This window comes from Lampetra planeri, chromosome 33 (assembly GCF_965212315.1).
Source record: "Lampetra planeri chromosome 33, kcLamPlan1.2.h2, whole genome shotgun sequence".
NCBI lineage: Eukaryota > Metazoa > Chordata > Hyperoartia > Petromyzontiformes > Petromyzontidae > Lampetra > Lampetra planeri.
In genome coordinates, this window is record NC_136139.1 from 12,000,512 (window position 1) to 12,015,500 (window position 14,989).

The window sequence follows — 14,989 nt, forward strand, 5'->3', positions numbered from 1 at the left end:
CCCTCACAACACCCACACCCTGACACCCACACAACACCCTTACCCTGACACCCTCACAACACCCACACCCTGACACCCACACAACACCCTCACCCTGACACCCTCACAACACTCTCACCCTGACACCCACACCCTGACACCCTCACAACACCCACACCCTGACACCCACACAACACCCTCACCCTGACACCCACACCCTGACAGCCTCACAACACTCACACTCTGACACCCACACAACACCCTCACCCTGACACCCTCACAACACTCTCACCCTGACACCCACACCCTGACACCCTCACAACACCCACACCCTGAAACCCTCACAACACCCTCACCCTCGCCCACACCATTGACACCCTGTTCCTCATACTCTTGTTCATATCCAGACCCCCTCACCCGACACACCCTAACAACTTCACCCACATCCAGAAACTGACACAACAAAGAAAACAAAGTTTGGCACGGAACACGACGGTGGGTGGCCATGCAGCACCACGCCCGGCCGCCTTTGTCTCCCCAGTGCATGGTGTTTTACACACCGCACCAGGTACGCATTTGAGGCTGAGTCGACCTAGGGGAGGCCCAGGACCGGTTTAGATAATCGTCGCTGGTGTTGGCCGTGAGTGGGAATCGAACCCAGGTCACCGGGTTCGTAGCGCAGCGCGCTAACCGCACCACCACCGCTCCCCACAACCCACAGTGTGCCACACGCACACAAGCACAGAGATATCTACACTCCGTCGAAGGTCCTCTCCTCACATCCATTTGACATTCACAACCGCAGCCCCCACAGACTTGTCAAGCACAGCAGTGAGAGTGGAGCTGACCCCAGTCGTTACGATTTCATATTCTCGCACCGCATTGGAAGACCGCGTCTACAGGGGGTGGTGGTGGGGGTTCGTCCCTTGTTTATGATCGGCTTCGGGGCTCGAGTCGAGTTTGAAGGTCGATCTTCAGGCGGGGCCCTGCATTCTCCCGGGGCTCCGCGTCTCCGGGGCCTTGCGCGCCCTCCTCCACGGGGCTCGCCGCACATGTCTCCCTCTGGGTTTCGCCGTCGCTGTGAAATTCAATCCCTCGCCGCCACCCGCGTGGCCCCGTGCCACCCCACCACCACCCCCCGGGGCTGGGAGGGGCTGAGGCTCCACGCAGCTGCGAGTCCCTGGGCCCCCCCCCCCCCCCCCGAGTACCGAAGGCCCCGAGCTCCGAGTCCCGCCGCCGGGGTCGCGACTTGGGGTCACCGTAGCCACGGGCATCGCCTGGAGGAGGCTGGAGCCGGGGCCCCGGGTACGCGGAGAAGGCGGCGGGACTGAGGACGAGGTCCCCCATGGTGAGGAGGAGGAGGAAGAAGTGGCCGACTCTGTCCGCATGGAGCTTTTGGTTCGGGTCGAGGGCCTTCAAATGAGGTGAGGCCCCGCTGAGGCGACAGGAAACCACCCACGGAGTCGCTCCGTCTCGCCCATTGCGGAGACGACCCCGAGGCGCCCCTCACCCAGCGGACGAGGCCTCCCCCCCCCCACCAACCGTGGGCAGGGGGCCTGAGCTGGCCTCCCTAGCGGGGCGGACGTGGGGGGGGGGTGGATGATGTTGCGGTCGATGTGATGGAAGGGCAGGGTGGAGAAGGTCGAGAAGGCGAATGGCATGCGGACCCCACTTGTTCACTTGTTGCAGTCGGGACAAATCCGCTCCACGTGTTGTCAGTGCCGGATGAAGCTGGTGCGGGGCCTGTAGCATATGTTGCTATAAAGGGGCCCTAGATAAGAAAAACACATTAAGACACAAAAAAAAATGCAAAGTTAAGTAATTGTATTTTTTAATTTGCTATACAGCGTACAATACGACAAATCGCTAACTTTAAACACCCAGTCGTTGATAAAAGTTAAAGGCAGTATAGTACTGTAGTAATAGAGCAAGTGCAAAACCATTGAACCGGAATTGATAGCTTGAAAGCATTTAGCGCAGGGACCTTAAAAGTGCGGGGCCCGTAGCTACTACATATGTAGGTACTTGTGCTACTAGGAGAATCCGGCACTGGCTCCGTACGGTGCGAAAGAAGTTCAACATACGGTACAGTGCGTACACAACGTGGATAATAGAGACTCGTTGAAGGTTCGTTCAGTACTTCATCCACAGCAGTGTCGACACCCTGGGCACTTGAAGGAAAGGAGGTAACTGTGTTACAAATGAGAATATCTCTCTTTATTCGTGTACAGTTGGAATACAAATAGAAAATGTAATTTAAAAGAAATTAACAACTAAATTCTGCACACACGCCATTGCACTCACAATAACAAATAATCCCCATCGACACGAGGAAACATTTTTGACAAGTTCCTAATTGGTTGTAAATCTTTTCCTGGGTTTCTCGACTTCTCGTGCGCGCGTGAGACCGGGCCCACCATGCACGTGGTAGTGCGTGTGTGTGGTGTGTGTGCAGTCACCTCAAGGACAATGATACCCGCCCCCCCCGTAGCCTTAACAGACTGGTGGGGCAAGTGCTGTTAGCGAGCACCTATGAAGGCCGGCACGGTACACGAGGTCGTGCGTGGCCAGCACCATTCCCGACCGCCTTTGTCTCCTCAGTGGCGATGTTTACACACCGCACCAGGTACTCAGTTGAGGCGGAGTCGACCTTGGGGGAGGGCCCATGACCGGCTCAGATAATCGCCACTGGTGTTGGTGACCGCGAGCGGGAATGGAACTCGGACCGACGGGTTCGTAGCGCAACGCCGCTAACCATTGCGCCACCGCTTCCCGCTAACCGTTGTGCCACCGCTCCCCACGCTCACTTCACGCAGGTGAACACGAGCATCGCCACCTCACAGGGCTCGCCACGGACAAGCCATATCACGCGGCGTGGTTGTATTTTGTTTATATCCCTTCATAAACGAATGCTAGTTATTGTTTTTGACAGAATTAGTGGAGTTGCACTCTGGGGTTTGGATAAAAGGGGAACGTTGGATATCTCCACAATCAGCTCTTGAGGATCGCTGCCAATGTATATTTGTTTTGCCCCAAAGTTCCCTTCCAATTGATCTCAGAAAACAACAAGAGGGCACCCGGGGGGGGGGGGGGGAGCGACGACTTGGCGACAAAGGTGGCTTCCGTTTGGGAGTATTTATGGGTTTCGCGTTTTTTTTTGGTGGTGAGCAGTGTTGAGTCACGGGAGCAGCAGCGACTTATTGGCTCTCGCGGGAGTTGACAAGACGGTGGAGACGACGGCGAGCTGCCAGCAGCGGCGGCAGTGGCGCGCAGCGGCGTGCCGGAGCGGTCCTTGAGAGCGCACAGAGAGCGGCACGGCGGCCACACCTCGTGAGGTCAGTACAGCTCAGGGTGACGGTGCTGGTGTCAGCTCAGGGTGACGGTGCTGGTGTCAGCTCAGGGTGACGGTGCTGGTGTCAGTACAGGGTGACGGTGCTGGTGTCAGTGCAGGGTGACGGTGCTGGTGTCAGTACAGGGTGACGGTGCTGGTGTCAGTGCAGGGTGACGGTGCTGGTGTCAGTGCAGGGTGACGGTGCTGGTGTCAGCTCAGGGTGACGGTGCTGGTGTCAGTACAGGGTGACGGTGCTGGTGTCAGTGCAGGGTGACGGTGCTGGTGTCAGTGCAGGGTGATGGTGCTGGTGTCAGCTCAGGGTGACGGTGCTGGTGTCAGTGCAGGGTGACGGTGCTGGTGTCAGTACAGGGTGACGGTGCTGGTGTCAGTGCAGGGTGACGGTGCTGGTGTCAGTGCAGGGTGACGGTGCTGGTGTCAGCTCAGGGTGACGGTGCTGGTGTCAGTGCAGGGTGACGGTGCTGGTGTCAGTGCAGGGTGACGGTGCTGGTGTCAGCTCAGGGTGACGGTGCTGGTGTCAGTGCAGGGTGACGGTGCTGGTGTCAGTGCAGGGTGACGGTGCTGGTGTCAGTGCAGGGTGACGGTGCTGGTGTCAGTGCAGGGTGACGGTGCTGGTGTCAGCGCAGGGTGACGGTGCTGGTGTCAGCGCAGGGTGACGGTGCTGGTGTCAGCGCAGGGTGACGGTGCTGGTGTCAGTGCAGGGTGACGGTGCTGGTGTCAGTGCAGGGTGACGGTGCTGGTGTCAGTACAGAGTGACGGTGCTGGTGTCAGTGCAGAGTGACGGTGCTGGTGTCAGTGCAGGGTGACGGTGCTGGTGTCAGTGCAGGGTGACGGTGCTGGTGTCAGTGCAGGGTGACGGTGCTGGTGTCAGTACAGGGTGACGGTGCTGGTGTCAGTGCAGGGTGACGGTGCTGGTGTCAGTGCAGGGTGACGGTGCTGGTGTCAGTACAGTGACGGTGCTGGTGTCAGTACAGTGACGGTGCTGGTGTCAGTACAGTGACGGTGCTGGTGTCAGTGCAGGGTGACGGTGCTGGTGTCAGTGCAGGGTGACGGTGCTGGTGTCAGTACAGGGTGACGGTGCTGGTGTCAGTACAGAGTGACGGTGCTGGTGTCAGTGCAGGGTGACGGTGCTGGTGTCAGTGCAGGGTGACGGTGCTGGTGTCAGTACAGTGACGGTGCTGGTGTCAGTACAGTGACGGTGCTGGTGTCAGTACAGGGTGACGGTGCTGGTGTCAGTACAGAGTGACGGTGCTGGTGTCAGTGCAGGGTGACGGTGCTGGTGTCAGTGCAGGGTGACGGTGCTGGTGTCAGTGCAGGGTGACGGTGCTGGTGTCAGTACAGTGACGGTGCTGGTGTCAGTACAGTGACGGTGCTGGTGTCAGCTCAGCTCAGGGTGACGGTGCTGGTGTCAGCTCAGGGTGACGGTGCTGGTGTCAGTACAGTGACGGTGCTGGTGTCAGCTCAGCTCAGGGTGACGGTGCTGGTGTCAGCTCAGGGTGACGGTGCTGGTGTCAGTACAGTGACGGTGCTGGTGTCAGCTCAGCTCAGGGTGACGGTGCTGGTGTCAGCTCAGGGTGACGGTGCTGGTGTCAGTACAGGGTGACGGTGCTGGTGTCAGCTCAGCTCAGGGTGACGGTGCTGGTGTCAGCTCAGGGTGACGGTGCTGGTGAGGTCAGTACAGCTCAGGGTGACGGTGCTGGTGAGGTCAGTACAGCTCAGGGTGATAGTGCTGGTGTCAGTACAGCTCAGGGGTGACGGTGCTCAGTGCTAAGTATCATTTCAGACTCCTTGGTTCTTTCGGTAAAGTCACGTAGGTATAAAATAAAATCAGTACAGCTCAGGGTGACAAACCATGCCAGTGCTGTGCGAAGTTGACTGTTGTTTGTGATGCTCAGTGTTGGTGCATCTCAGATTGACAGTACAGTGCATTCCGTGGTCCTCTTCATCGCAGCTCAGCAACAGTACTTGTCAGTCCAAATTGAGGCATAATACCGATCGGCGCAGTTGAGGGTGAGTACTCGTCACCGCTGCACCGTGACCGGGTGACTTGCAGGTGAGCGGCATGACTGCTGCCACTACTCGGCAGGGTGGTTTCGTGAGAGTGGCATCTGTAGTGGGCACTGCCTTACAGCACAGGAGGGGGTACCTGCAGCACAGCTCACTGGCATGGGCTTTCTTGGGCGTCTTGATGTGATGTCAGATACGATCTGCCCTATTTGCGTTACCGTCACGGCACAGGCGGTGCAGATAATGACCACATATCTATCCCCGCTGCTCGCCGCAGCAGTGCACGTTTTGTTGTTTACTTTCAAGTTGTGTTTTAAAGAGAAAAGAGGGTTGAGGAGGCCCGTGCCATCCGGTCCCTTGACCGTGGTCCCAGCCCACGATTTGGGCTTCCTGCCAGTGCCACGAGCACTCGGGGTAAGAATAGCTTGTTTTGGGAACTGCTTCTTGTCGCATGTACAAGCCCTCGCTGGGGATGTGAGCACACAGCACCCGGTGCCTCTATCAGGCATCCAGCGCGGAAGACATCCCCTCTGCCCTACTCGGACAGTTCTTGGGAGATGAGATGAACTCAAGTTCAAGTTCATTTATTAGGTATAGCCCTGTGAGCCATTCGGCTCTTGAATCGGGTGCAACCGCAACAAACAGAAAACAAAAACATGAACAACTGATAGGTTCGTCGCAAGTTGACGTACGTGTCAATTGGATTGCGTGTTCTACTAGTTCAGTTTCTTTTCTTTAGCCAGATGAGTACAGTCTGCTCAGCTGCCACGCATGTCTTTATAATGCGAATTGGATATAACGCGATAAATGTATTAGGGAACACAATTTTTTTCATAACGCGGATTGGAATTGGATAGAACGCGACTGAGTGAACAAAACTGCGTCGCGCAAGTAGGAATAAGCGGTTGTGCGGCTGCCTCGGCGTAGCATCGCACAAGACAGACACACAAGCAGAGAGAGACTCACACAGAGACAAACAGAGAGAGAGACACACACACACATAGGCACCTATGTGTGTGTGTGTCTCTCCAACCATGTGTGTCTCCGTGTCTATGTTTTGTCTCTCAAATGTATCAATCTTTGGAAGAACGTAATCAACCAGGTGGGGTGTTGACTGTTTTGTTGGCCGACTCTCTGTGTTGTATTGCATTATATTTCCAAGTTTACTATGTTTGTTTTCTCATTCATTTGTACCTGCTGATGGTTGCTTGTGTTGCAATCGAAACGTCGTGTTCTATTATTTAATTTAATTTATTTCTACGTGACTTTACCGAAAGAACCAAAGAGTAATTCCTGCGGTCACGAAAGCTTCGAATCTAGTCAGGGTTGTCACGTAAACAGAACATGCCAATTGGTCACTAGTACAGCACATCGGTGTGTTGGAGAGCCAAGCCACAACGTTTACAATCTGAGTACGACGTTTCGCCAGTAATTACAACCAGCATCATCAGGCGACAGCCAGATTTGGCTTCGTCGGGTGGAGGCTGTACGTCACACATTTTACTTGTGTATGTATGTTGAACTTCTTTCGCACTGTACGTAGCCAACCATGCGTATTGGAGGTGCGCACTTGTGCAATCTGACCCCCCCCACCAAAATTATTAAGATTCCGGATTAGTTCCCTTTGCAAGAGTGACCCATCTCATGAAAATTGTGAAAGCAATGATCCAAATCGAAGTTGGAGCAAAAACACCTCGCGCTCCAGAAGACGTCGATAACGGTGCACAAACGTAAATAAATAGCAAAATGATTTCCTGGAACGAAAGTCGGCTCGGAAAAAAAACTTGTTTTTTTTAACCGTAGTAGAGGCGTTGTTGACGCAAACAATGCCGGCCGGTTGGTTTCATGAGCATCATCTACATGATGAGGGGGGGGGGGGTGGCGGTGGTGTCATCGTCTTGCTCAGGAAAACTGAATGATGCGGGTGGCACCTTTGCGCACTTGGAACGAAGCCCTGCAGTGGCTCGGTGACCCAGTGCGAGTCCATCGTAAAACCCTGTGGTGCTGACTCACAGAGTGTGCAGTGCCCGGCGGCTATGAGTGGGATGATGCGAGTTGCCCCCAGGAAGCGTACACATCGTTTCCAGAAAGTCACATGGGCCGGTTGCATGCGGTTTGGGAAACGGCATTTTTTCCATTGTCATAATTAAGGCTTATCTCAATTGAACCGCAGTGAAATCGGCCAATCCTGGGCTAAGCACTGCTGTCTGGGGGGAGCCCATTAGGCGTGCGTGAGTCTAATGCGATGCCGTGCTCGAGTTGAGCGTGCAGCCCGCCGCTGCGATATCCCTTCCCGTGTTGATGCGAGCCCTGGGGAGCAGCGCTGTTTACAGAGGCGTTCTGTAAACAACGCTGCTTTAATTGCTGTATCACAAGACCACAGGCATTAAGGGCTTGTTGTTCCGGAATTCTGTCAACCAAAGTGGCTTATGAAAAAGTGTTGTCAGTTTGTGAGTGAATTTCACTCATTTATTTCTCCACCCATGTTGAGGCCTCGGTTTCCTAGTTTCATCCCATTCACACTGCTCAACCGCCACACCGCTGGTCACAACAACACACACATCCACCCACTCACTCGCCCACAAAGACAAAGATCCCCCAGTACAGCCTTACCAGACTGTTGAGGTAAGTGCTGTTAGCAGGGTACTCATGAAGGCCGGAACAGCACACGAGGGGGTGGGTGGCCAGCACCAGCGTCCGGCTGCCTTTGTCTCCTTAAAGACAGCTTTTTTACACACACACTTGGTAATCAATTGAGGCTGAGTCGACCTAGGGGAGGCCCAGTACTGGTTCAGAGAATCGTCACTGGCGTTGGCCGTGAGCGGGAATCGAACTCTGGTCGCCGGGTTCGTAGCGCAGCGCACCAACTGCAACTCTACCGCTCCCCACACTCACTCATACTCACCCACCCACTCGCCACACTACCCCCTTCATTTCTCTTTCTGCTCTTTCCCTTGCGCTGCTCCACTTTAGAATTCCCTCCCATCACCCATTTTTGGAAGCCCAATTCAAGAAGCTTTGTTAACTCGTTTTGAATCAAACTTTTGTAGTGCAGTTTGTTGCTGGCTTCTTGATGATTTGGGCTTTTGGACCTGTGCTTAGCAGCTTTAAATAAATATTTCCTACGATAGCACGAAACGATGCCTTTGACATTTTGTTCAGCGGATGCTTCTTGAGCAATGCATATTCATGAGTTGTCCTTTACCGTGTGTCACTTGTTGAACCCTTCCATCAGATAACGGGGAAAGTTTGCTTTGGCTCTGGTTTAAGGCACAGAGGATGGTTTTGAGATGGAACGAAATCTCAATGTTTGGGACATTTTGCTCATTTTCCATTAAATGAAGCCAACGCGAGTTTCTTCTCAAATTAACGAAGAGGCGATGTTCTTCTGTTTAGAGCCCTGAGCCAGTGGAAGGAAATTCCACATTCCTCTGGTGGGTGATCGTGTCCCTTTGATAATTTTATCACAAACACAAATGTACAGTTAAATGATGAAATCCATTCGTCAGAAGCAAATAACTGTGCACTCTTTCTTTTTATACAAAGACAATGCTCGCGTGTGTGGTGTTTAGCCTCTACCAGACCCTTGGGGCAGATGCTTTTCGTGAGCACCTATTAAGGCCAGCACGGTATACGTAGAGGGGTGGTGTGGCCAGCACCTCCCATTAGCATAGTTAGCTACGTATGGTGCGAAAGAAGTTCATCATACATACATATACGCCATATCCGGCCGCCTTTGTCTCCCCAGTGGTGATGTTTTCACACTGCACCAGGTACTCATTTAGGGGAGGCGCAGGAGGGCTTCAGATATTTGTTACTGATTTTGACCATGAATGGGAATCGAACCGGGGTGACCAGATTTATAGCACAGTGGTTTTATACACGCACACATGCACCTCACACTGGAGCAAATAAGATGTGGCTCTTACGTGTGTGTGTATAAGACACCCTGCACACGCTTGCAGTCAAGATGTTCCATCCCTGTGCATCTTTTCAGGTGGAAATATTTAAATTCAATCAACATTCTCTGCCACCGTGGGCAGGGCCTGGCCACGGCACACGGCCAGGCGTGTTGCGAGCACGGCGGAACGTAAATGGCATCCGATAGCCACGTGGCTATTTATAGCCGATTCCTGTTGCCCTGATGCACGTCCAGATAGCAGCGAGGGCAGTGAAGAGGGGGCTCGCTGGAGCGCGCTCACGACGCTTTGCTTCGCACGACGCGATTGCCGCCAGTCGTTACTCGAGGCTGACCGTCCGCTGCGCCCTGAACCCCACAGAGTGTTGGCGCACGTTGAACTTATTTTGCGCTGTACATTGCCAACCGTGCTCATCTGTTGGGAGGTAAATTAACTAATTATAGGCAAGTAGAGGCTATGAAGATAAATTGCTTAAATGTGATTCTAAAAGGGTTTACATCAAAGTCAGTTCAACCATTTTCCACTGCAACTCTGCTGCTCTCGGCATTGACTTTAGATGAAGTTGAGATACCAAGTGATTCCAGAAATGACCGTGTCTAGTGAGAGAGATGCCAAATCAAGCCAATTATTCGCACAGGGCGCGATGTGGTGAGAGGGTCGGCAATGCCTTGGGTTGTGAGGATGTGGATCTGGCGATTATTGATCATTGTTTTCTTTTCACCTCTTCTCAGGACAAGTTCTCAATTGGTGAAGATTGACATTTCTATGATGAAGAGGTTTGGGGAACTCGAGTTCAATATTTCCAAAGAACTATGGTAAAGGAGAAGGTTTAATTCACACAGTTTGTTAATGTGTATTACACACCACACTTAAAACTCTTGTTGTATTTTTTTAAGTCGGCCAGTACAAATATGTGGCTAATATCACTAGGGCCTCAAGATCCCCATGTTCTGGCCCCAGAGGAGCTTGGTGATAAATAATCCGACTCCGGTCTCCCACAGCCTCACGAAGCAATGTTGTCACTTTGAGATCTGCGGATTAACAGTTGCTCTCACCTTTTTGTCCACGTGCCACCTCCTGGGCACCGTGGGACAGAAGCTTCTCCTGTAAAGCCAACGTGGCCAGGAATGCTCACCAAAGCGCAAATTGCAGCAGAAGCGGTAGGGGGGTCTCAGGCAGACGGGGGCCTGGGACCTAAGCGTCCTGTCAGCCTCGGCTCTACTGGCTCCTCGTCGTCATCCAGAGACAGCCACCTCTCGTTCGGGAGCAGCCTCGTGCTGGCATCCTCCCCGTCCTCCTCGCTGGCGCCGGGAGACTCGGGGTGCTCCTGCAGTGAGCGCGATGCCTTCAGCGATCGGGAGCCGGAGCTGGGAAAGATGGAGGCGCTGACCACAACCGCGGCGGGGGGACGCTGCCCGCCGGAACCGCAAGAGGACGGGGTCACGGCACCGGCGGGGCAGCGCGCCGGCCGAAATGGGCAGCTGCAGGAGGCTGTGCTCCAGGTGAGGGAGAGCAACATCTTGGAGCTGGAGGAGGAGGACACGCGCCGAAGCAGCAGTGGCAGCAGTGGCAGCAGCGGCAGCCAGGAGATGGGGCGTCTGGGGAAGGAGGGCACACGCGTGAGGATGACACTGGCTGCCGATGGCTGCTCCTTGTCCTCGCTGGAGCGCGTCCTGCTCGAGATGCTGCAGACTGAGCGGGCCTACGTGAGAGACCTGAGCAGCATCGTGCAGGTGAGCAGCGGTCGCCACCGGCACATGCTGGCGGAGAGAGACTCAAGATGGCTGCACAATCCCCTCCCCCCCCCCCCATCGTCTCTTAGCCTAAGCCTTCATAACCTTTCTCAATTCAAGAAAAGTGTTAACTCTTACAACTTTAATGGTGCTGTTTGTTGCTGGCCGCTTGGCATTTTGGGACTTTAAGACCGTTTCTCAGCAACTGTGTTAAACAAAATCAGTGCAGTCTAATGACTGCAAAAAAAAATCAAACGTTACTTCACCATACGGGCCTCACTTGGGTCAGGGCCAAGATTTCCAGCAATACGTCATCTGGCTCATGTGGGCTGGTCGCATGTAGGGGTTGGCATGATTCAGCAAAAAATGGCTGCACTGGGTAGGACACGTCTTGCAGGATGGTGGAGGAGGGCCAATCGTCAACACCGGCATCAGCGTGGTCTCCACGGGCCCCGGCGACCAAGCGACGACCTAAGAGCAGTCGGTGGGAGAGTGTTCGGGCAGATCGTGCATGTTGCGTGCCTACTGTGCAGCAGCTGTGGGATGTGATAAAAAGTATTGGAGGAGTGGTGGTGGTGGCCTCAACGACTTTGGCCATGATGACATCTTGATCTTTGACCTGGAGTGGGTAACACCATGCTACGTTGCAACTACTTGAGCAAAAATAACTGGACCGGGCAGGAGAAGGCTCAATAATAGTGGTCACATTGTCATTTTTGGGAGCCATGAGGCTTCTCATGTGAGGAGGAATCCTGCTCAGCCTGCTCCCACCACGCAGCCTTACCTAGCAAAGCAGACACAACTTTGGGTGTCTATTTGGCGTTAGAACATCTTAACACCGGTGTCATTGCCAGAAAGGGATACTTGCAAAAAGGTCCCATAGCTTCTGTCCAATTCGTGGTTGAATAACAATGCCGAGAGGCGATGTAACTGAGCAGACAATCCGCCTCCTTCACACATCTGTCCCTCCACACAAAATACACATTCTTTTTTACCCATCCTATCAGCCACATGGCCAAAAGGGAGTGCACAATTTCATCAGCGCTTGTTCAGCACCAACTCTGGACCCGTTTTTATAGCCAGTGTCTCGTCAGCAGGGTCGAGCTTGCTTGAACCAACGCTGGTGAACTGTCAGGTGTTTTAGGCAAGCACCCTCTCTTTTAGACATCGGGTCCTAGTTTAACACACAGCCATAGAAAACACATGGCAGTCTGGCCATTAGCCACACGGTTCTTCCAGAAACAATTGGCTTGGAGTAATCTACAAACTGAGCAACACATGGCCCTAAAATGTTTACCCTCCCCTCCCACCCTCCCTCTTTTGACCTTGTTTCTATCAACACATCTCCACGATGCATTCTCTATCCCCCTCTTCTCGACTGAGGAAGTTTTGCACGAGGTAGAGTCACAGTGACGTGAAGAGGTGGAGAGAGAGTTGCTGAGGATGTGGTGGTGGCGATGAGGTGCTGTGTGGGTGGGGAGGATGATGTGTTGGTCGGCGTGGGATCATGAGGACGAGGTGGTGACATGCCGAGTATGTGGTGGTGTGCTTTTGGTGCGGGCACAGGATTATCTTGGCTGCATGGAGGCCACACCTGGGCTGCCCCTCTCCTCTCAGGACCTCGGAACTCTCTTTGGCAACGTTCGCAGCATCTACACGCTCAACAGGTGCGTACGTGACACACACTGTCCATCCATCTGCTCAACATCCTGCGGGATCCTGCCACACCAATGATGAGGACTTGGTCTACCAGACCGACTGTTGTCTCATCAATACTGTGTATTGATGAGACAACACAGCCACCCACTCGCCACACTGCAGTTCACAACACTTCCATTCCCTGGCCACTGCTCCACATTGGCCTTCCCTCCCATCCTTTCTTTCCATGCCAAGCTCTTATAATGACATTGCTACATTTAAGAAGCGTGTCAACGGTTATCTTTTTGGATGATGACAGTGCTCCTTGTTACTGGCCGTTTGGGCCTGTGCTCAGTAACTGTCTGACTCCAAAACAAAAATAAAATCAAAATAGTTTCCGTTAAAACGTATTATGCCCCACTGACAAGCATCCCTTCGTGTGGTGTGTTCATTTCCACTGGCTCGCAAACATGTAATTATCCAAAAGCATATTATCACGTAGGCTTTCGCGACCAAAATATTATGCATAGGCGAAAGGCAGAAGTATTCTGGCTGTTGCCTGATGAGGCTAGTTGTAATTACCAGCGAAATGTCATACTTGAATTTTAAATGTTGTGGGTTTACTCCAACACAACCGGTTAGTGCTGAACTAGTAACTAATTGGCATGTTTTGTTTCAGTGACAAACCTTCTAATTGGCTGTGTCGGGTGGTGGCAGGTTTAACAACACATTTATATTTACGCGATGTACCCAAAAAAACCTGTATTATTCAACAGCAGCTGCACAGTAACTATGCAGTGTGTGTAGTTATTGGGTAACTACCATTGAGTAGTTACTAATTGGGGCGGTGACGCGGCCCGCGGTCGCCGCTTGTATGCGGGGGTTCACGGTTCGGATCCGGCAGGCGGCCCTGGTTTATAGTGCGGTGTGCAATCACCGTGAAATACCACGCACCATCTGCTTCACAGTGGACGTTAAAGACCACGTGGTGTCGTTCGAAATGAGAAGGCCACTGGGTGCTGTTGGCATCGCAGTCCATATTTGCCAATTTCAAAAAAATGTCACCGCGATTACTCAATTGAGATCACACGACAGCAACATTGCCCGCCACTGTCAAGCGAACGCAGCCTGTGCCAGCGAAACAGAGCGGCGCCTTCCTCCCCTCGTGACAATTGCCCTGCGCTTGAAGAATGACAGCGCCAATACCACAGGTACCCTACCTATTATATGGTTCTGAATATTAAAAGTGTTGACGCAAGAATGAACATGTCACTGCGATTCTCGTTACTGGTGGCTGAGCACGGTTTATATTTATTTGATTATGCATTAAAATATTTCACCTGGAAAATCCCTCGGGATGGCACGTCTCATTAACAAGAGGACTCCGGGTGTCGATTAACGCACAAGGAGCAAACACGTGATATAACAAAGACAAAGACCCCCGTATAGCCTTTAACAGACTATTGGGGCAAGTGCTGTTAGCAAGCACCTATGAAGCTCGACACGGCATACGAAGGTGTGGGTGGCCAGCACCACACCCCGCCGCCTTTGTCTCCCAAGTGGCGATGTTTACACACCGCATCAGGCACTCATTTTAGGTTGCGTCGACCTAGGGGAAGCCGAGCACCGGTTCAGATAATTGTCACTGGTGTTGGCCGTGATCGAAAATTAAACTCGGGTAGCTGGCTTCGTAGTTCAGTGCACTAACCGCTAAACTACCACTCCCCAAACACACCGCGTATCTATATACACACACACGTTGAATATACAACTTCTACAGTTTGTATTTGTACAGTGAATCCGGCATCCAGTCACACACAGATAAACATGGGAACGATTCGATGGTGTACACCCCCGATTCATGTAGACTGCACTCCGACTAAGCGTGGCAGGCACTGTGTGAGTGAGATTCAATTAGAGAGGGACGAGTGGAGGCTGGCGGCACGTTCCGTTTGTCTGGCAAGTGGAAGAAACTTATAAATATCCACCCTGAAGCTCAGTGTCTCGGCAGCTGGGATAGGGGGAGTACCTGCATGGATGACGTGGTGGAGTGATAGGGTGATAAAGGGGAATAGACGGATGGAGTGGTGGAGTGGCGTCGTGATGAAAGGGATGGGGTGATAGTGATGAAAATCTGCGGGGATGGAGGATATAGCGCTGAAGGCTGCTGGTACAGGGGAGGCTCCTGCTGTGGGAGAGACGTCTGTCTTCTGCTCGACACAGGGGAGGTGGGGGTGGGTAGGACGCAAAGTGTCACGCTCCACTTTACCCTCAGGGCCCGTAAACCAAGCTTCGCGCGTTTCCATTCTGCTTCGGGGCTGCTGCATGACCAGCCTGGTGTGTTTGCGATGTCGTAGGGCCCA

The 14,989-nt window shown here is 53.1% G+C and overlaps 1 protein-coding gene across 1 annotated transcript in view; it reads left to right on the forward strand.

Moving 5' to 3' along the window:
- The first annotated feature begins 1,220 nt into the window (after positions 1-1,220).
- LOC144729816 (uncharacterized) overlaps positions 1,221-14,989 on the forward strand; it is a 38,903-nt gene continuing 25,134 nt past the window's right edge. The window contains exons 1-4 of the mRNA XM_078610328.1: positions 1,221-1,403; positions 3,151-3,314; positions 9,987-10,988; positions 12,555-12,655. Coding sequence (XP_078466454.1) covers positions 10,383-10,988; positions 12,555-12,655 — 707 coding nt within the window. The 5' untranslated portion in view covers positions 1,221-1,403; positions 3,151-3,314; positions 9,987-10,382. The remainder of the gene's footprint in view (positions 1,404-3,150; positions 3,315-9,986; positions 10,989-12,554; positions 12,656-14,989) is intronic.